This window comes from Leucoraja erinacea, chromosome 23 (genome assembly GCF_028641065.1).
Source record: "Leucoraja erinacea ecotype New England chromosome 23, Leri_hhj_1, whole genome shotgun sequence".
Lineage (NCBI taxonomy): Eukaryota > Metazoa > Chordata > Chondrichthyes > Rajiformes > Rajidae > Leucoraja > Leucoraja erinaceus.
The window spans coordinates 9662665-9684067 of NC_073399.1; the positions used below are offsets into that span (position 1 = coordinate 9662665).

The 21403-nt window shown below is 43.3% G+C and overlaps 1 protein-coding gene and 1 long non-coding RNA gene across 3 annotated transcripts in view; one reads left to right on the plus strand and one right to left on the minus strand.

Annotated features, from left to right (window-relative positions):
• The window catches only part of LOC129708206 (uncharacterized), a 79278-nt gene extending 74806 nt beyond the window's left edge, over positions 1-4472 (minus strand). The window contains exon 1 of the long non-coding RNA XR_008725307.1: positions 4317-4472. This is a non-coding gene — a long non-coding RNA (uncharacterized LOC129708206). The remainder of the gene's footprint in view (positions 1-4316) is intronic.
• A 115-nt stretch (positions 4473-4587) lies between these two features.
• cep131 (centrosomal protein 131) overlaps positions 4588-21403 on the plus strand; it is a 71724-nt gene continuing 54908 nt past the window's right edge. For both annotated transcript variants that reach the window (XM_055653824.1, XM_055653825.1), the window contains exons 1-6: positions 4588-4831; positions 7663-7854; positions 11035-11144; positions 14161-14275; positions 18086-18213; positions 20585-20698. In XM_055653824.1, the coding sequence (XP_055509799.1) occupies positions 7687-7854; positions 11035-11144; positions 14161-14275; positions 18086-18213; positions 20585-20698 (635 nt within the window). In that variant the 5' untranslated portion in view covers positions 4588-4831; positions 7663-7686. The remainder of the gene's footprint in view (positions 4832-7662; positions 7855-11034; positions 11145-14160; positions 14276-18085; positions 18214-20584; positions 20699-21403) is intronic.

Genomic DNA, 21403 nt, shown 5'->3' on the forward strand with positions numbered 1-21403 from the left:
AATGGAATTCACCTACGACACCTGGTGATAATCTATGACAACACTACGACAGCAAAAATTGTCAGCACAGTTACCGAAAAATGTTCAACATGTTGAAAATGTTGCAGTAGTCGACTGTAGTCGCCCAAAACACCCAAGTGTGAAAGGCCCATCAGAAATGATTAACAAGCACAGAATGTTTTTTAAATAATTTGTTATGTCCCTGAAATCAAGTACTAATCGAGGAACAACTGCGTGATTGGTTGTCACTGACGCAAGAGCAGATTATTTAAATAGAAATCATTCTTATTGTTTGCAAAATAATTGCTGATCACATTCCTGCACCGTCTCTTCCAAAATCCTGATGTGAACTTTGAAATGCTGCCTTAGCAATTTAGATAAACTGGAACAAAGCTCGGCTTAAATTTTTTCCGCACATTGCTTCACATTGTTTTGATCTCGACAAGGTTTCTTCCGTCCCCAAGGTCAAGATGGGGCATTTTCAACGGGGATGATTTTAATCGCAGGGGCTGAAAATACAGCTGACTTTGCTGCAGTGCATTTTCAAGTGCTCATTTTCCCTCAGATTATATTGATTGTATAGTGAGCAATCTTTAAGTGAGCTTTCTTGGCTGCGCAAAAACACACAAAGTGCTGGAATTAACTCAGTGGAAAATTAATTCAGCATCTCTGGAGCACATGGATAGTTTCTTAGGGCGTCACAGTGGCGCAGCAGTAGAGTTGCTGCCTTACAGAGCTAATGATCTGGGTTCAACGCTGACTATGGGTGCTGTCTGTACGGAGCTTGTATGTTCTCCCTGCGACCGCATGGGTTTTCTCTGGGTGTTCCGGTTTTGTCCCACAACTCCAAAGATGTACAGGTTTGTAGGTTAATTGGCTTGTAAATTGTCCCTTGTGTGTAGGATAGAACTAGTGTACGGGTGAACGCTGGTCAGCATGGATGGTGGACCAACGGCCTGTTTCCACACTATATATCTAAAACTAAAACCAGTTTCTGAGAACAAATGAATCACTTCACATTCCCTTGGTTCCTTTGCCCAAAATGTTAAATCTATGCACTCTGGCCTTTGGACCAGAATCAGCTTGGAAGTGGCTAACAGACAAACATACAGATAAGGACCAGATATGGGTTAGTTAGTCGCTCGAGCCTACTCTGCTATTTAACAAGATGATAACTGGTCTTCTGTTACCAGACAACCTTTTACTCCTTTGCTTACAAAAAAACTATCCACCTTTTCCTTAAAAATATTTAAAGACATTGCTTCCATTGTTCTTTGAGGAAGAGAATTGCAAAGACAGCTCCCATCCTGCGTTTGGACTGTTCGACCTGCTGCCCTCTGGAAGGCGCTATAGGTGCATCAAATCCAGGACAAACAGACTCAGGAATAGCTGCTTCCCGAGAATTATATCTACCATAAATTCAAATCCACACATGCACTGACTACACCGCCCAACACGGACTTCCATCTGTATATATGTATATATGTATGTAGCGCCGTAGAATTTGTGCACCTATCCCCCCCCCCCCATCTCCCTTCTGTTTTGTTTTTCTGTTTCTTGTTTTTTGTGTAAAATTGTATGTATGCACTGAGTACGAGCAGCTTTCAGTTTCACTGTACATGTATAGTGACAATAAATGGCATATCTCTATATATCTATCTGCTGAGAGAAAAAGATTTTACCTGTACTGTCAAAAAATTCTTCTTCTTATCGAGTCCACACACAAGATTAGAAGTTGTTCAGCCAGAGTTGAACACACTTGGCATCTGCATACAATGGTGTCTGTCTTGCGCTTCTTGTGCTTGGTGGTGGAAAGATTGGTGGACACGGGGCCGCGACGTGAACGCTCTTTCCCTGACCTCACTGTCAAAAATGGCCACCCATAAATTTTGCTCAAGATTCTCCCGCTATAGAAAACCTCTCTGCATCCACCATGCAAATACTCCTCTATGTTTTATACACTTAATCAAACCAGCTCTCTCTTGACAAAGTACCCTCTCCATAACACTACTCTGTAAACTGGACAGGCCTGGCCTCACCCTATTGTATCCCCTATGACCTCTCAATCGCTCTCCCACAGTCTCTGCAACTTGAAACAAATTTTCTCTCTTTCACAGTTCTGATGAAGGTTCTTCCACTTGAAATGTTGACTCTTTTTCTATACATGCTACCTTACCCACTATCTAGGACTTTGTTAATTCTCCAGCAGACACAAAAGCAGCCTGCCCACCTTCTTTCATGAGGTAATCCACCCACTATCAGTTGTTTAGAGAGATACAGTGTGGAAACAGACCCTTCGGCCCACTGAGGTTGGGCCGACCATCGATCATCCGTACACCAGCACTAAACTACACACTAGGGACAAATTACAATTAACAGAAGCCAATTAACCTACAAACCTCCGACTTCCCAAAGATGTGCAGGCTTGTAAGTTAGTTGGCCTCTGTAAATTGTCCCCATTGTGTCGAGAGTGGGTGAGTAGGTGGGATAACATAGAAGAATGGGTGATCGATGGTCAGCACGGACTCGGTGGGCTGAAAGGACCGTTTCCATGCTGTATCTCTAAACTAAACTACTTTCCCTCTCCCCTGACTGTCAGTCTGAAGAAAGGTCTCGACCTGAACCGTCACTTATTCCTTTTCTCCAGAGATACTGTCTGAGCCGCTGAGCTACACCAACATTTTTTGTCCATCTACACAAAACTCTACTATTGTCACTCATGTGTCCTGGGGTGATATCCCTTCCCTTGTTTGAGGACACCCACACCTAACTCAACCCCTCAATGACCCCAGACTGTGGACCCTTCCCTACAAAGTCGTTGCCTTGACTGCAGCCGAGCTTCAGTGTCATCCCGAGTAATGAGAGACTATCTGCTCCACCAGTTGACCCATGCAGAGTGGCGGGGTGGGGGACCAAGCGCTCCCTTTGTTGCTGTCCACTCAACCTAACTTGATGTGTAGGAAGGAACTGCAGATGCTGGTTTAAACCGAAGATAGATACAAAAAGCTGGAGTAGCTCAGTGGGACAGGCAGCATCCCTGGAGAAAAGGAATTGGCGACGTTTCAGGTTGAGACCCTTCTTCAGACTGATAGTCAGGGGAAAGGGAAACGAGAGGTATAGATGGTGATGTAGATATAGAACAAATGAATGAACAATGTGCAAAAAAGTAATGATGATCAAGGAAATGTGGAGACCACAACGGTCCATTGTTGGCTGTGAGCCAACTGATAACAGGCTATACAGAGAATGAAACTCCAGGACAACAGTGAAATTAGGAGAGTCATTGAGTGATACATCGTGGAAACAGGCCCTTTGGCCCGATTTGCCCACACTGGCCAACATGTCCCAGCTACACTCGTCCCACCTGGCTACGTTTGGCCCATAGCCTTCCAAACCTGTCCTATCCAAGAAGGCTCTGCAGAGAGTAGTGCGTTCGGCCGAACGCACTATGGGAACTTCACTCACCCCCCTGCAGGAACTATACAACAAGAGGTGCAACTCCAGAGCAAACAAAATCATGGGAGACCCCTTCCACACCTGCAACGGACTGTTCCAGCTGCTACGGTCAGGCAAACGCCTCCGTTGCCATGCAGTGAGAACGGAGAGGTTCAGAAGGAGTTTCTTCCCAGAGGCAATTCGGACTGTAAACGCCTATCTCACCAGGGACTAACTCTACAGAACGTTTTTCCTTTCACTATTTATTATGTAAAAGAATATGTGTGTTATGATTGTGTTTATAATTTGTTTGGTTGTTTTGTTGTTTGTCTTTTGCACAAAAGTCCGCGAGCATTGCCACTTTCATTTCACTGCACATCTCATATGTGTATGTGACAAATAAACTTGACTTGACTTGTACCTGTCCAACTGAAGATAGACACAAAATGCTGGAGTAACTCAGCGGGACAGGCGGCATCTCTGGATAGAAGGGACGGGTGAATTTTCGGGTTGAGACCCTTCTTCAGTCCTGAGTCACCCATTCCTATCCAGAGATGCTGCCTGTCCTGCTGAGTTACTCCAGTATTTTGTGCCCATCTTCAGTGTAAACCAGCACATGCAGTTTCTTCCTACAAATACCTGTCTAATTGTTGAAACGTTGGGGTAGTCCCTGCCTCCTCTGGCAGCTTGTTCCATACACCCACCAGCCTTTGTGTGGAAAAGTAACTCCTCAAGGACTATGGAAGGGTAGGGGTGGGGGTGAGGGGTAATGCAGGGGTTTCAAGGTCAGTTTATTGTCACATGTACCAATTAAGGTACAGTGAAAATCAATTAAGGTACAGTGAAGGGTTACTTGAAGTTGGAGAAATCAAAATCCATACCAGTGGGTTGTAAGGTGTCCAAGCGAAATATGAGGTGCTGTTCCTCCAATTTCCCTTTGACCTATTGACCAAAGAATCTAGACGAGTATCTTTGCTGTTGACCAAAGATTATAGATCTTTGCTGTTGACTCTGACAGGTTAACCTAACTTGATACCGGAAACGGTGCGGAAGGAGTGGGGGGTTGACCGACGACCGCCTCCGCCAATCAAAGGTGTGGCGAGGGGGCGGGCCGTCCAGCGAGGACCAATGGGCGGCGGGAGAAGCGGCAGAGGTCAAGTTTGGTTGCACGGTGACTCGGTTGCTAGGCTGCTCGGGCCTGGGGTGACCCAGGAGGCCTCGAAATCCGCTCAGCGTCTGGAACCGGCGTGGGAAAAAGATTCTGTTGTTGTTGTCTGTCGCATTGCATCGTTCCCTCTGCGCACACTACCACGATGCTGTCTCTTCGGCTTGAAGCCTTGTGAGGCGTTTGGATGCGATCAGAGAGGTCCGGGTTGAAGATTCACCGCGACACTGGGTAAGTAAGTTGGAGCAAAAACACAATCGCTTTACAAACCAAAACAGGCACCATCTGCTGCATTTTAACAACTGAAAATCTTGCCTTCAGGCGGGATCTCTGCCATGCGCTGGAATCCCAAATATATATATATATATATATATTTGCAGCATGATTAAATCTTATGTAGTGGGAAGGGATAAAATAGTGGAGCATGCTTGTAAGCTGTTGCCAGCGTTGCCTATGGTAACCCTTGACTCAGTCAAGAGGGATGCAGCTCTAATTCATTTACGACATTTATAGTTACTTATTACAAAAGATAGTGGCAAGAGATACGATAGTGGCATTTAACAGGCACATGGATTTACAGGGAATGGACGGTATGCATCATTGCACGCAAATAAGAGTTGGTCTTGACATCATGGTTGGCACATATATTGTGGGCTGGAGGGCCTATTCCTGAGCTATTCTATTGTACGTTCTAAGATGATTTGTCAAATTTTATGGAGATATAATCTGCAATGAAATTTTGGATGCAATATATTCGTTTTTTTGTGGAAAATGAACCAGGCTTTTCTGTCTAAAGAATGGTGACTTTAAATTTTTTTAAGCTGTAAGTCTGTAACTTGGCATCTTTTTTATCTTTGAGCTCTTGATTGGCATCTATAAAGAGGCAAGGTGTGACACGACACATAGAGGCCCAGAAGTAGCCACATTTTAGAAATTGATAACTTTAGACAAAGGTATCTCGGAATTATAGTATTGAAATGGAGTCTGGCATTTTCTTGGTAAAAGTAAATTGCTTTTTAAAAATATGACAAGATTGTTTTTTTAGATTTTGCGTTTTGCTGATGTAAGAGCCTTAATTGAGTCCTTCCTATCAATAATGATGTTCTTTGACAATGTTCTTACAAAGTACCTTGGGGTGTTTTACTATGTAAAGCCAACTGTGTAAGTACATGCTCTTATCAAAATTAAGAGAAAAGGTTGCAGCCAATATGTATACAACACCATCCCACACAGAGCATGAGATAAATGATTTTGTTATCTGCTTTAGTTGTACAGACTGTCCCCAGACAAGGAAAGGGTTCAATTTTTACAGACATCTGTAAATCGTTGTTTGTTCTTGCGTTGGATAACATGCAAAAATCATTTGCTATGGCAACCATATCTCCCAAGTATTGAGATGAATGGCATCAAACGCATATAATATTGATAGAATGAACAATAACTGCAAGTGAAATCAGAGGGGAATCAAGTCCTGCTGTTCTTTACAGGTTTGAATTTTGGTCGTGCAGAGGCGTGTGCTTCAGTTGGGCATTTGTAACTCAGGGATCGCTTCAATTGATAAATATTAAAAGAGAATTTGATCCTCGATAATGTACGATTTTGATCTTTACCTTGAGACTGAAATTGTTGATTCTTGTATTAATGAACTTGGCAAATCTTCACTTGCTTCCAGGGTGAAACACAAAGTCCTGGAGTAACTCAGCAGGTCAGGCAACATCGGTGGTTTGAGTACTTTGAGGTACTTGCAATTGATAGTCCATATCTTAAAAATCCTTAGAAGGCTAAAAGAGAACTGGGATCATAGTTGCCCATTAGATTTAGGTTTATGCTGCTTCTCAGATCTCAGTCTTGGAAAAATTCTTCTCGTCTTATAGTTATGCTCTCTATTGTTGGACATTTCCCCCCGGGAAATGAGTTCTAACTGTCTACCCTATCTATGCCTCTATGGAAGTATATAAAGTATATTTTATATACTTCCATGAAATCTTCCCTTATTCTCTGACATTCCAGAGAAAACAATCCAAGTCTATCCAAGTAAGCCTCTCCCTGTACCTGAAACCCTCTCATCCAGGCAGTATTCCGGTGAACCTCCACTGTGCCCTCTCTAAAACCTCCACATCCTTCCTGTAATGGGACTATCAGAACCAAAGATCGTATAGCGGAGCAAGATAGATCACTCCTGCTAAATGATTTGGGCTGACGTGTAGTACGCAACGGAACGGAATGTGGGCCTTTTTTTCATCCATTTCTGTAACCGGACCCGACCAGACTCGCAGTGTAATCAACGTTGCGGGGGAACAGTTTGTGTTAATAAATTAAAATTCTGAAAATGAGGAGAAGATTTTTACCAAATAACTTTTATTTTTACGAGAATGTTTCCGTAACCGGCTTCTGTCTCCGCACTAGTTATCTATGGGATCTTTGATGCGGAGACGGAAGCCGGTTACGGAAATGGGGCCGAAAATTACCCATGAGTCTGCCCATGACCGTACTATGTCTTTTTCGTCGAGTGATCTATCTTGCTTGCTATAGGATCTTTGATCAGAACTGCACGCAACAGTTACTCCAACAGTTTTTTTCAGTATGTACTTCTTCAGCCTGGTCATGATCTGTTCTTATGGGTGAAATGTCTACTGTAAGGCTAGTACCAATGAACCAAGCTAATTTGTTCAGCAAGAGGATCTAAGAGTAGTGCATTGTCTATGTTGTAAACTGATCTTATCACTGGCTAGTAATGTTAAAATGTTCATCCTCCTGTACACAGTTTTTTGTTGTACATGTAACCAAGATCTCACTCCAGACATTAACAGATGCATTGATAGTTTTATCTGATCATTGAATGAAGTAAGACTAACTATATTACTTTTTGAAAGAGGTGATAGGATAAATGCCAGCTTTTGTGCTGTAGTGTTTTATCATTAACAAGCTGTCAGAGAGCTTGAGAGCACAAATGTTAACTTGTTCATTGTGAGCTACATGGAGATTTCATTAGTTTAGAATGTTTGGCTACTGGATTCAGAAAGCAAGTGTTTATATATTGTTTTTTTTAAATCTCTTTCCAGGTTTCTTTCCTATGTGGATTCATTATGAATACTTCACGAAGCGGTTCTTCATTCCTCGGTGATGGATTTGATCTCAGTTTGACTGGCTCTCAGTTATCTATGTCCAAGCGCCCCAGCAGTGCTTCACCAGCCAAACAGTTGGCGCGCTCCACCTCTGTCACCTCTGAGAAAAAAATCAAAACCAACTCTTTGGTAAATGCATAGGGAACTTGCAATGTGTCGAACCATTTTTCAGAAGCAAATAAGGTTTGAAAGCTGAGGCGTGACCCTGATGATTCGTGCTGTGGTGACCGTTGAAGGGAATTGTGTGTTTAACCTGTTTCCTGAATCTGGCTTTCACATGGGGCTGCGTCGCCCTCTTAATTACAGCTCAGATGGGGCAGGTACAAAGAACATCTCAAGAGTCAAGAGAGTTTTGTTGTCATGTGTCCCAGATAGGTCAATGAAATTCTTACTTGCTGCAGCACAACAGAATATGTAAACTTAATACAAAACGGAAGATAAAAGTTCAGTGTGTCTATAGATCATATATACACAATAAATAAAGATATAGTGCAATAATAATAATAGACTGTAATTGTTCAGAGCTTATTTGATGTCGTATTTAATAGCCTGATGGCTGTGGGGAGGTAGCTGTTCCTGAACCTGGATGTTACAGATTTCAGGCTCCTGTACCTTCTTCCCGATGGCAATTGTGAGATGAGTGTGTGACTAGGATGGTGTGGGTCTTTGATGATGTTGGCAGCCCTTTTGAGACAGCGACCGATTGATCCCTTCGATGGTGGTGATCACAACTTTCTGCAGTCTTTTCCGTTTGTAGAGCAAAATTGAGTTTCTCAAACAAATCGGTTTATTCAAGGTCTTAACAGTTTGTTACAGTGAGGTATTCAAGGATTGTAGGTCAATTGGCTTCAGTAAAGATAATAAATGGCCCCAAGTGTGTAGGATAGTGCTAGTGTACAGAGCGATTGCTGGTCGTGGCGGACTTGGTGGGCTGGAGGGCCTGTTCCCGCACTGTATCATTAAACTAAACTAAAAACTAAAATACCCACTGAGATGCACTCCAAGGAGACGCAGTGTTTCAAAGATTCACAGCACCCAACGACTCTTATATACGGTTTCAATGGTTTCATGCGGACTTTAAAAAAAATGATTCATAGTTACCAACGTTTCATTGTAGTTAATCATCCTTGTTTTCACTCTCAAAGTAATCTTCAATTATCTTTAGAATTTAGAGATACAGCGTGGAAACCGGCCCTTCGGCCCTCCGAGTCCGCGCCGGCCAGCGATCACCCCATATGCTAACACTATCCTACCCACTAGGGTCAATTTGCAATTTACAGAAGCCAATTAACCGTACAAACCCGCATGCCTTGTGGGAGGAAACCGGAACACCTGGAGAAAACCCACACAGTTCCCATGCGAGGAGAACGTACAAACTACATACAAACAGCACCCCTTAGTCAGGATCGAACATGGGTCTGGGTGGCTGTGATTGGCAAATTTGGCTGACAAATGAGTGTAATAAAGTATGAGTCTTATCTCATGAATAGTTTATTGCCCTTCGTCTGGTTTACAACATTCCATATCTCTCCTCTCGACTGGCTATGCTTTATAGTCTAAACACCTCCTGAATCTAATGTAGACAATAGTGCTGGAGAAACTCAGCGGGTGTGGCAGCGTCTATGGAGCGAAGGAAATAGGCAACGTTTCGGGCCGAAACGTTGCCTATTTCCTTCGCTCCATAGAAGCTGCCGCACCCGATGAGCTTCTCCAGCACTTTTGTCTACCTTCGATTTTCCAGCATCCACAGTTCCTTCTTAAACATCCTGAATCTATTTATTGCTTTTCCTAAAATGGTACCTAAGTTACCTTCACTATGTTGGCCTCTTCCCATCATACATCCCCAGTATGTATGGTCTTACAGTACATACAACTTGCTATGTTTCTTATCATTTCTAGCATTCCCTACATCAGTAACCCATTCAGCAGATCTCTGGAACCTCACCTATGTATACAAGTCCCCTAATCCCCTCACCAGTCCATCTTGTGTATTTTCCAGTGTGGATTCTACATACTAGTTTAAAGCATGAAGCCTGGCGAATTATTCCCAGCCTTTGGCTTTCGCTCCTATTCAAGGAGTGCCGATTCTTTTTTTGGCCAATCTAAATTGAGGACATGTGTAGCCCTTAATGCGTTAGTTGGCCTGCGTACCAGCCAACCCAGAGGGATAGCTGCAATAGAGATAGAGATAAAATACGTGCCTATCATTTGTGCCTGGTCTAAACTTGGTAAACAATGTTTGATTGGCTCATTAAACCATTTGGCAAACTGTGGATATAGTCATTTGTTATATATATATATATAAAATAAGTCATTTGTGATTTAAAACAAATGACTATATCCACAGTTTGCCAAATGATTTAATGAACCGATCAAACATTGTTTACCAAGTTTGCTGAAACTAGGCACAAATGATCAACATGTATTTTTATCTCTATCTCCTATTAAATTATTTTGGTATAACCACTGCCTGCCTCATTCCTGGAAGATTTATTTCTTGGGTCCCGACAATAAACCGTCGGTATAATTTAAAATGGGGAACTGCAGACTTCTAAAGTGCTGTTGCATTTTTGAAGTGTTCACTTGAATAGGTGAAAGTGACAAGAAAAGGGCAGCACGGTGGTGCCGTGGTAGAGTTAGAGAACCGAGTTCGATCCTGACTACGGGTGCTTGTCTGTATGGAGTTTGTACGTTCTCCCCGTGACCTGTGTGGGATTACTCTGGTATCTACGGTTTCCTCCCACACTCCGAAGACGTACAGGTCTGTAGGTTAATTGGCTTGGTATAATTGTAAGTTGTCCCTAGTGTGCGTGTGCGTGTAGGATAGTGTTAAGGGCCTGTCCCACTTTCCTGAGTTACTCACGAATTGTCCCGAGTTTCCCCCTTAATTCAAACTCGGAGAATTACGGTAATAGCCAGCTGTACGTACTCGGGGCTTTTTTTTTTAAAAACTCGTGGACATTTTTCAACATGCTGAAAAAACGTCCCAACTTAGCTGATGCCCCGAGTACCTACGGCTGGCATTACGAGCCGCTACGAAATATCTACGGACTCCTACGGCCTCGCTACGGACATTCTCTGAGTTTGAATCAAGGGGAAAACTCGGGAGAATTCGTGAGTAACTCGGGAAAGTGGGACAGGCCCTGTAAGTGTGCGGGGATCGCTGGTCTGCGCGGACTCGGTTGGCCGAAGGTCCTGTTTCCACGGTGTCTCTCAAAACTAAACTAAAATAAAATTGAATGCATGAATGTGAGAGTATCTGAAATATTGTGTGCAGAAGTTGTATTGAATCTGCTTACCTCCATTCAGGGTGATGCTGGGCTTGGAAACCTCTCCGGTGGTAATTCCCGTGCCATTAACAACTTGCGAAGATCAAATAGTACCACACAAGTCAATCAGAAGGACAGTGCCGCTTCAAGGTAATGTGGTGCATTTCTGTGCAAGAAAATGAAACCAGACTAGTGTATAAGTGCAATTTATAATCTATAAAATAGAGAGCTTGAAAATGGGTCCATTAATAACTCTGTCATTATAAATGCATCAGATGTCCCCAATTGCCGTGTATTTCTGGAGTTTGATATATGAGAGAGGCATGTAACTCATTTAATTATTCCCCCTTGCCAATGATAGTGGAAGGATTGAAAGTGAAGGCAGCAGATGCAATGATATTCCCAGCCTCTCTTATCATCGCTTGCTCATGCCAGCTCTACAGCGCTTTTAATTGTGCATACTGGATTTCCTCCTGCACCGCAAGATGTTTCCGGAATGATAATGTCCATTACACCAGTTGCTAAGCGTGTTTTTTAAAAGAAAAGTGGGCTAAGAAATCCCAGCGGGTTGAAATTTATTATTATTTATTATTCCTATATTGACACCAAAAAGTGGCATTTGTGACTGGCTACAATTAGTGCATGTTGTAAAGGGACAATCCAATAATGAAAAATTAAAACTTAAAGTAGAAACTCAGTGACTTGTACGTGTTATGGATTGCAGCTACTGAACGATACGATACGATTCAATAGAACTTTATTCCCAGGAGGGAAATTGGTCTCCAACACTCATGAAAACACCAAGATACATGAAACATGACATTAAAGTGACGAGTGGAAGGAAGGTCATACTGAGATTTTGTTGCGATTTTGTACAAGAACCTGCATGACTGGAGGGAACCTGTAGGTGGGAGTGTTCGCATATTTCAGCTGTTCTTCTGGGTGATAAAGAACTGATTTGGGGAATGCCGTCAGATTGATTGTAGCTATTGCATGGGCAGGCGGTATGCTCTATGATCATGGTGCAGGGGGTGAATATTTATAGCGGAGAATGTGGTCTCTGCACTTAGTCCTCAATGGCGTCAAGTTTCTTGAGCGATGCTGAAGCCACGCATGTCCAGACCGAGAACTATATTCTGCACTCTGCATCTACCCCCCTGCTGAGTTTAGTTTAGTGACACAGCGCGGAAACGGGCCCTTCTGCCCACCGAGTCTGCATCGACCAGCGATCCCTGCACATTGACTCTGTCCTACACACACGAGGACAATTTACATTTATACCAAGCCAATTAACCTGCAAACCTGTACGTCTTTGGAGTGTGGGATGAAACCAAAGATCTCTGAAAAAACCCATGCAGTCACGTGGAGAACGCACAAACTTCGTACGGACAGCGCCCATAGTCGGGATTGAACCTGGGGCTCCGTTGGGGCTTGCAGGGTAAGCCTGCAACTACCGCTGCGCCACCATGCCGTCCATTGTACTTCAGTTTGACTTGATTGTATCCATTTATGGCATTATCTGATCTGCTTGGATACAATTCAAAACAAGCTCTTCTCTGTACCTCGGTGCACCCGACAGTAACAAACCTGAACCTAAAGGTGGAACCTGTCTGAGCAATCAGGAGAGTTACTTACTGCATGCTACCCAGCGTCTGACTTGCATTTGCAGTATTTCCAAAAGTGGTCAGTGGGGTCACACTTGTCTGGAGCCATAATTAGTCTTTGGACTGCAAGCCTCCAGCACTTCAGCCTTGGTGTTTACTATAGCCAGCGCATTCAGGCATTTCTGGATAACCCCTGGTGTGAATTGAATTGAATTGGCTAAATATTGAATTTAAAGAAGCAATAATTACGGCGACACAGTGGTGGAGCTGCTGCCTTACAGCGGCAGAGACTTGGGTTCCATCCTGACCTCGGGTGTCATCTGTACGGAGTTTGTACGTTCTCCCTTTGACCGTATGGGTTTACTCCGGGTGCTTCAGTTTCCTCCCACACTCCAAACATGTACAGGTTTGTAGATTAATTGGCTTTTGTAGAGTTGTGTGTAGGATAGTGCTAGTGTACGGGATGTTCGCTGGTCGGCGCGGACTCGGTGGGCTGAAGGGCCTGTTTCCACACCGTTTCTCTGCAAGTCTAAAAGATTGGGCATTTTGAACTGAACATAACTGTAATGGTTCAGCCTTGTTTTGGCCCTTGGTTGCTGAGTTCTGCAATTGATGGGCATTTGTTCACATCCATTCACAAATGGATGAGGTAAAACTGCAAAGTTTATATCTTAGGGCCGAATGCCCTACTCCTGCACCTGTTGTCTATTGTCTATTCCAGTGTTAGACTTTTACCAGTTTGGGGACTTCATTATTAGCTGCTCAATTCGTGCCATTCTTCACATCAGCACACCAGCATTAGCCCTCTAGTGCTGACTGTAGTGGTAGAATGGGGGCAATCGTATGTCCTGACATTGCTGATTGTGGGGCAATACCCCATAACATTGATGGCCCACCTCTTATCCACCAGATAGCTTCCACGTTTCAGTACATAGACAATTAAGTCAGAGATGAGGTAGCACAAAGTAAGTACAATTCAGCAGAGGTCTTTTGCTGAGCTCTCCTTGCAAGTAAAAGATCCTACTTGGAACTCTCCATGGAGCCCTGGCTAATGGGGTTATGAGAGAGATAGATCAGTCATGATTGAATGGTGGAGTAGACTTGATGGGCCAAATCAGTAGCGGACTGGGTCTAAAAATATTGGTTGCCAGTAGACAAAGGGGGCCCACTTCATCAGAGGCCCACTTGATATAGGGGGCCCACTTCATCAGGAGCCCACTTGCCATCGGACACCCTGGCCAGTCTGCCACTGGGCCGAATGGTCTAATTCTGCTCCTATTACTTATGGCCTCATGACCTAATATTTCTTGGTCAATCAACAATACTGAATCAGATCGCTTATTTATATTAGAGTAATATTTGTGAGAGCTTGCAGTGTGCAAATTGGCTGCTGCATTTTATTCATTACAGCAAGAGTTTGTAAATCTCTAGGGGGATTTAGAAAAGATTGCAAAAGTTGTCATTGTTAAATGGACACTGTTTATAATTTGTTTTCTCAACATGCTGCAATGTTAGACGGAAATAAATCCATTAATTCTGCCCCATTCACTGTCTCTCCCCAGTGAAGAAAGAGCAGATGATTTCCTGGCTTTGTTTGATAGCTCTGCAGATGGAAGGAAAAAGCTGTCCAGTTTGAGCAAGACTTCCCCAGAGAAGAGAACCACGTGGAACGTTCTGGTAATTATAAGCTAAATGAACCCTCAGACTTGAACGCTTTTGGGATTATGTTCAATAACCCCTGGAAATAAGAGCACTGAATACAATTCACGTATTAATCTACATTCATTGCAGCAGACGTTGGCGGCACACAGCGGTCTTACTGTTTGTCATTTTTACTGCATGAGATGACCAAATATTAACATAATAGAGAATTGCTTTGTATCCCGGAGTAAAGACAGAAATTCTGGTTGCTATAATAAGCAGACATTGTAATGGTTAAGAGACTAAAGAAAACCCAAGGTATGCAGAAGTTAGCAGATAAAATGGCTTGTGGAATAGATACAGGGAATAACAAAAGATTTGGTTTGGTTTAGTTTAGAGAAACAGCATTGAAACAAGCCCTTCGGCCCATCGAGTCCCATGTTCACATGAGTTTCTATGTTATCCCAGTTTCTCATCCACTCCCTATACACTGGGAGCAAATGACAGAACAATTTAACCTACAAACCCGCACGTCTTTGGGATGTGGGAGGAAACCGGAGCACCCATAGGAAACCCACGTGGTCACAGGCAGAGCGTGCAAACTCCACTCAGACAGTACCCGAGATCAGGATCGAACCTAAGTCTCTAGTGTCACAGGTGAAGGAAGGATTTCCAAAAGATGTTACGGAAAGAAACTTTGAAAAAGATACAAGTTTAACACAAACCCTTCAGCAATGTGTTAAGAAAGATTACCATGGGCACTTCAGACCTCTTGAAAATTGACAATTGATATTGTAATTGAAAATAAGCATATGGTAGAGATGTTGAATTATTGTTTCAGTATTCACAACAGATAAAGGGAATGTTATGCTGGGTATCACAATAAAAAATTGAAACCAGTGTGATGAATTGTCATAATGTATCATGTTTAATTGCAGTAGTGAAAGAATAACAGAATTAAGGGTGACATGATTCCAGGATCAGATGGAATTCATCACAGAATTATAAAGGGAGTATTGAGGACGTTAGACTGTAACCGTGCAAAGCTCTCGAGATTCAGGAACAGATCTTTCACCTTTCTTGGGTAGTGGAAACAACATCACACATGCCGTCCTGATGCTAAAGACAATCAATGAATATGAGTCCAATTGATGAATTGTATTTGAAGCATTTGAAATTTGTCGGCCAGTTTTCAAGGTTATGCCTGTGAATCCCAAGGTGGAAATGTCAAAGTGGACATAGCTTTAAGGTGCGAGCGGCAAAGTATAAAGAAGTGCGGGGGCATATTTTTTATAGAGAGGGCAGTGAGTCCCTGGAATGCGCTGCAGGTGGAGGCAGATATGATAGTGGCATTTAAGAAGCTTTTAGATAGGCAGGTGGATATACAGGGAACGGAGGGATGTGGATCATGTGTAAACTGATAATGCAAATTGGAATTATATCAGGCAGAGACATTGTGGGCCAAAGAGCCTGTCCCTGTGCTGTGCAGAATGTTACATGTTATTTTCTCCGATTTTAAAAGGTTAAGTGACTTAAGGGCCTGTCCCACCTACGTGTCCTTGACATGCAAATTATGCGACCTCGTGGTCACGTTGAGGCCCAAGGGCATCTTATGGCCGCGCAGGGCCGGTCCCACTTAGAAGCGGGGAGGGGTATGTAGTTGTGCGCGACATCGCTCGGGACTCCAACATTTTTGTAGTGAACAAAATCTTTGCGCGCCAATGGCCTGTCACGGAACTGACGGCCAAAGTGGGACAGGCCCAAGATCCTGGCGTGACGCAAAGTCTCGCCTTCAACAGCAGCAGAAGCAGCAAACGATCGCCGAACTAGGCCAGGGGCTCACGGCCATTGTGGTCCGGATCCGCCCCCACTTCTACTCCCAGAGCGGGGCCAAGAAAATTGAAGATAGACAAAAAATGCAAGAGTAACTCAGTGGGACTGGCAGCATCTCTGGAGAGAAGCAATGGGTAACCCTTTGGGTCAAGACCCTTATTTTCAGACTGAAGAAGAGTCTCGACCCAAAACGTCATCCATTGCTTCTCTCCAGAGATGCTGCCGGTCCCGCTGAGTTACTCCAGCTTTGTGTCCATCTTCAAATGACGTCACGCGCTCCAGACGGCTGTGTGTACGCATGGAATCGCGCCTGACCTTCGTGGGACCGTCTCGGCTCAACCCGACCATGAGGTTGCTTAATTTGCGTGCCAAGGACACGCAACTGGGACAGGCTCTTTAGTGTTTAAATTGCGATATCTGTTATTTACAGCCAGGTGGCGTCGTAGCATCGTGTCACTGAGGTTAGTGTTGTTTCTTCACATTTTCCGGACCCGTGTTCGGTCCTAACCAACGGTGCTTTGTGTCGAGTTTATACATTTTTCATGCGAGAAAAAGGAAGAACAAATCAGGGCTGGCAGCAGATGACCTCAGGAAGACTGAAGCCCATTGTTGGCTGGGGAACGAGTGATTACAAGAGGGATACAACTTGTTACTCCAGTATTTTGTGTTTTTTGATGGAGATTTACTGTTGTGGGTGTTCTTTTACATTGCAGCAGGCATCTCATCCTTTAATTAATGCATGAAACAAATGTCCACTTGCACTACAAAATTGTCATGCCAATATTAGGGTCATATGAAATAGGAGTAGAATTAGGCCATTCGGCCCATCAAGTCTACTCCGCCATTTAATCATGGCTGATCTATCTCTCCCTCCTAACCCCATTCTCCTGCCTTTTCACCATAACTTCTGACATCCGTACTAATCAAGAATCTATCTATCTCCGCCTTAAAAATTATCCACTGACTTGGCCGCTCCAGCCTTCTGTGGCAGAGAATTCCACAGATTCACCACCCTCTGACTAAAGAAATGTCTCCTCATCTTCCTAAAAAAATGTCCTTTAATTCTGAGGCTGTGACCTCTAGTTCTAGACTCTCCCACTCCAGTTAAAACACGATAGTTGCATTCCATGTGACTTTCAGGATATTTTTCTAAGCAATATCTTCTGCCTGATTGTCATTTGATACGACTCTTTTTTGTTTGTAGACCTGTACTAGTTTTAAACATGAGATCAGCCTAGTTTGAGTGTTTAGTAAACTGACCTTGACCCCCTAGGTTCTGCAGAAACTCTCTGTTGTCTCCTGATTAATTTCGTGCTCTGGAAATAACTGCTTTGTGCTTTATGACCTTGGAGCCTTCTGTTTTAGAAACAAGTCCAATAGTTCTCCATTCCAGTGCTGTCGTTCCCCTGTACATAATGCAGAGAATCTGCCCAAATTAAACACGTTGTCAGTTTGCATGCGTTTTTTTTAAAAACAAAGCTAGTTTGAAGGCAAGAGAGAATCTTACTTCTGTAGGTAGACAAAAGTGTTGGAGAAACTCAGCGGGTGCAACAGCATCTATGGAGGGAAGAAAATAGGCAACGCTTCAGGTCGAAGCCCTTCTTCAGACTTCTCCTTCTTCAACGTCTTACTTCTGTACATCTGTTCTGTCTTAACATTTTGCTGATGATGTTTACCCTCACAGTATAAGTCAAAGTCAAAGTCAATTTTATTCATCACATACACCCGAAGGTGCAGTGAAATGAATTTGCCAGCAGTGGTACAATTTAAAAAAAACAAAAAAAAACACACAATACACAATAAGATTTAACACAAACATCCACCACAGCATTCTTCACTGTGGTGGAAGGCACAAAGTTCAGTCAGGCCTCCTCCTTGTTCAGTCGGGGCAATGTTTACCCATTTTTAATGGGTGCAATTCATTTCAAAACCATTGTTGAAATATTAATACAAGTGCTTGTAGAGTATTAGGTGTGAGCCTTTGAATTATTTGTGTTTTATTTTTAATGACAGGATGAAGAAGCCAGAGTATTTCCAGATCCCGTCAGTGGTCGCGGTGCCAGTACCATAGATGTGCCAGTCTTGTCTAGAAGGAGGGAGTCAGCTGTTTCATTAGCGGCCAACTTTACAGCCAACAATCGGTTAGTGTATGGAAAATTATGAAGATGCTGTTCAAAAACAAAATTGCTTGATTCCTGCAAAGACTGTGTTTTTATTTTAATCTCAGCTTTGTGGATGTTTTTATTTTGATCAGTGAAGACCAGTGAATGTGAAAGAGGACATGAAAAATGCATCTTATGGTGACTTGAAAGTTCCCCTTTTGAGTAAGAGATATTGCCAACTTGGATTTGATGTGATTTAGACCTCTGGAATTAATCATTTTTAAATTGTGCTGGATAATACAATTAGAAGGAGATGTAATGCACTCTCATTCATAATAATGGGACAATTTTAATCTATTTTCCTTGTTTATAAGGCTCTCACATTTTTCAGTATTTAATACACTGTAAGTATTTAATATACGGAGGTGGAGCTGGTACAACCTCGACATCCATACACCATAGCAATTGACAACACCTATGTGGATTCTACTACAGGTTTAGTTTTGTTTCTTTTAGTTTAGCACAGAGTTTAGCATGGAAACAGGCCCTTCGGCCCACCGAGTACACACCGACCAGCGATCCCCGCACATTAACACTATCCCCACACACACTAGGAACAATTTTACATCTGCACCAAGCCAATTAACCTACAAACCTGTAAGTCTTTGGAGTGTGAGAGCACCCGGGGAAAACCCACGGGAGAACGTACAAAGTTTGTACAGGCAGCTCCTGTAGTCTGGATGGAATCCGGGTGTATGGTGTGGTAAGGGAGTAGCTCTACCGCTGCGCCACCGTGCGGCTCTGCGCAGGTCTTGGCTTCAGCGTAGCCAGTGGCAATTGCACGAGTTAAAAGGTTATGAAAGCTGAACAAGAGTCGAGGCCTTTTTTCCCTTTACACCTGTAAACTGTTAATAAAAGTTAGCAAAGGTACCTATCCTCATAGGCCTTGAGAAGGTGATGGTAGCCTATCAAGAGCGAGAAACAGCACGGAAATGGGTCCCTTGGCCCACCAAGTCCACGCTCGCCCGTTCACTAGTTCTATGTTATCCCGCTTTTGCATCCACTCCCTACACTATAGGGGCAATTTACAGAGGCCAATTGACCTACAAAGCCACACATCTTTGGGAAGTAGGAGGAAACTGTTTCTCTCGTGTCTGTCATCCATGTTTCAAATGTTGACATTGCTGTCATCGTACGACCTTAAAAGGATGCAAGCTTCCGGCGACAATCAGTGGGAGCCATCACTTGTTGCAATGGAAGATGGTGGCAGCAGAATTAACTCAGGATACTTTCAGTTTCCAGCCCCGAGACGCGGACGCTTCTGTTATGGGTCCAGGAGGAAACTGGAGCACCTGGAGGAAACCAACGTGGTCACAGGGATAACATGTAAACTCCGCACAGACAGTGCGATCCGGTCAGGATCAAACTCAAATCTCTGGCGCTGTGAGGCACCTTGAACTGTTGCAGTCCACCTGTTGAAGATACTCCCACAGTGCCATTGGATATGGAATTTTGATCGTTAGACCAGCAGTGTAAATTTCCATGTCAGGATTGACTGTGATTTGGAGGGGAATTTGCATTTCCACACAATACCTTTCAGTGTCTTATAGGGTGGCAGAGCTTGTGGTTGTGGGAAGTTCTAGTTTAGTTTGGTTTAGAGATCCAGCGCGGAAATAGGCCCTTCGGCCCACCGTGTCCGTGCCGACCAGCGATCCCTGGTCTCACACTAACCCTATCCTACACACATTAGGGACAATTTACAATTATACCAAGCCAATTAACCTGTACGTCTTTGGAGTGTGGGAGGAAACCGGAGAAAACCCACCCAGGTCACGGGTCGAACATACAAACTCCGTATCGACAAGTTCAAGTTCAAGTGTTCAAGAGAGTTTATTGTCATGTGTCCCAGATAGGACAATGAAATTCTTGCTTTGTTTCAGCACAACAGAATACTGTAGGCATAAATAAATACAGAACAGATCAGTGTGTCCATATACCATTGAATATATATCTATACACACACATAAATAAGCATATAAAGTGCAATAGGCTATTGAAGTTCAGATATTTGGTTGAGTTGAGTTGAGTTGACAAGCACCCTGAGTCGGGATTGAACCCGGGTCTCTGCCGCTGTAAGGCAGCAACTCTACCGCTGCGTCACTGTGCCACCCTTTTGTTGTCAAAGAAGAGCAATCATAATATCCAGGGGGACTATTTTAAATTGGTATGGTGATCGGCACAAAAGGCCCATTCCTGTGTTGAACTGTTCTATGTATAAAAACATATATGGAACCAAACATTCTTAAATTTGCATAACTCAATAGTTTAGAGCCTGCCTGTTGATCAGTTTTTATCCTAATTTAGCTATGTTGGTTTTTTGTGGAATTAATCATCTTTGTCTTGTTTTTAGGAGCAACAAGGGAACTGTCGGGAATTCTGTCACTACGATGTTGCATAACAACTACTCCACAGTTGACAAACCTTTGACTCCAAAAAGTTCCAACCAGAAGGCAACATCTCTCAAGTAAGTTCATTTTTCTCTATAATTCATTTTCATGTCATAGGAGCAAAATTAGGCCATTCGGCTCATCAAGTCTACTCCGCCATTCAATCACTGCTGATCTATCTTTCCCTCTTAACCCCATTCTCCTGTCTTCTCCCCATAACCCCTATATATAATAGTATATGTAATAGTACATATAAATACCCCTATATATAATAGTACATATAATAGTACATATAAATTCTTGCTATTGAGGGAGTGCAGCGTAGGTTTACAAGGTATATTTTCGGGATGGCAGGACTGTCATATGATGAGAGAATGGAGCAGCTAGGCTTGTACACTCTGGAGTTTAGAAGGATGAGAGGGTGTCTCATTGGAACATATAAGATTGTTAAGGGCTTGGACACGCTAGAGGCAGGAAACATGTTCCTGATGTTGGGGGAGTCCAGAACCAGGGGCCACAGTTTAAGAATAAGGAGTAAGCCATTTTGAATGGAGACAAGGAAACACTTTTTCTCACAGAGAGTGGTGAGTCTGTGGAATTCTCTGCCTCAGAGGGAGGCAGGTTCTCTGGATGTTTTCAAGAGAGAGCTAGATTGGGCTCTTAAAAATAGCGGAGTCAGGGGATATGGGGAGAAGGCAGGAACGGGGTACTGATTGGGGATGATCAGCCATGATCACATTGAATGGCGATGCTGGCTTGAAGGGCCGAATGGCCGACTCCTG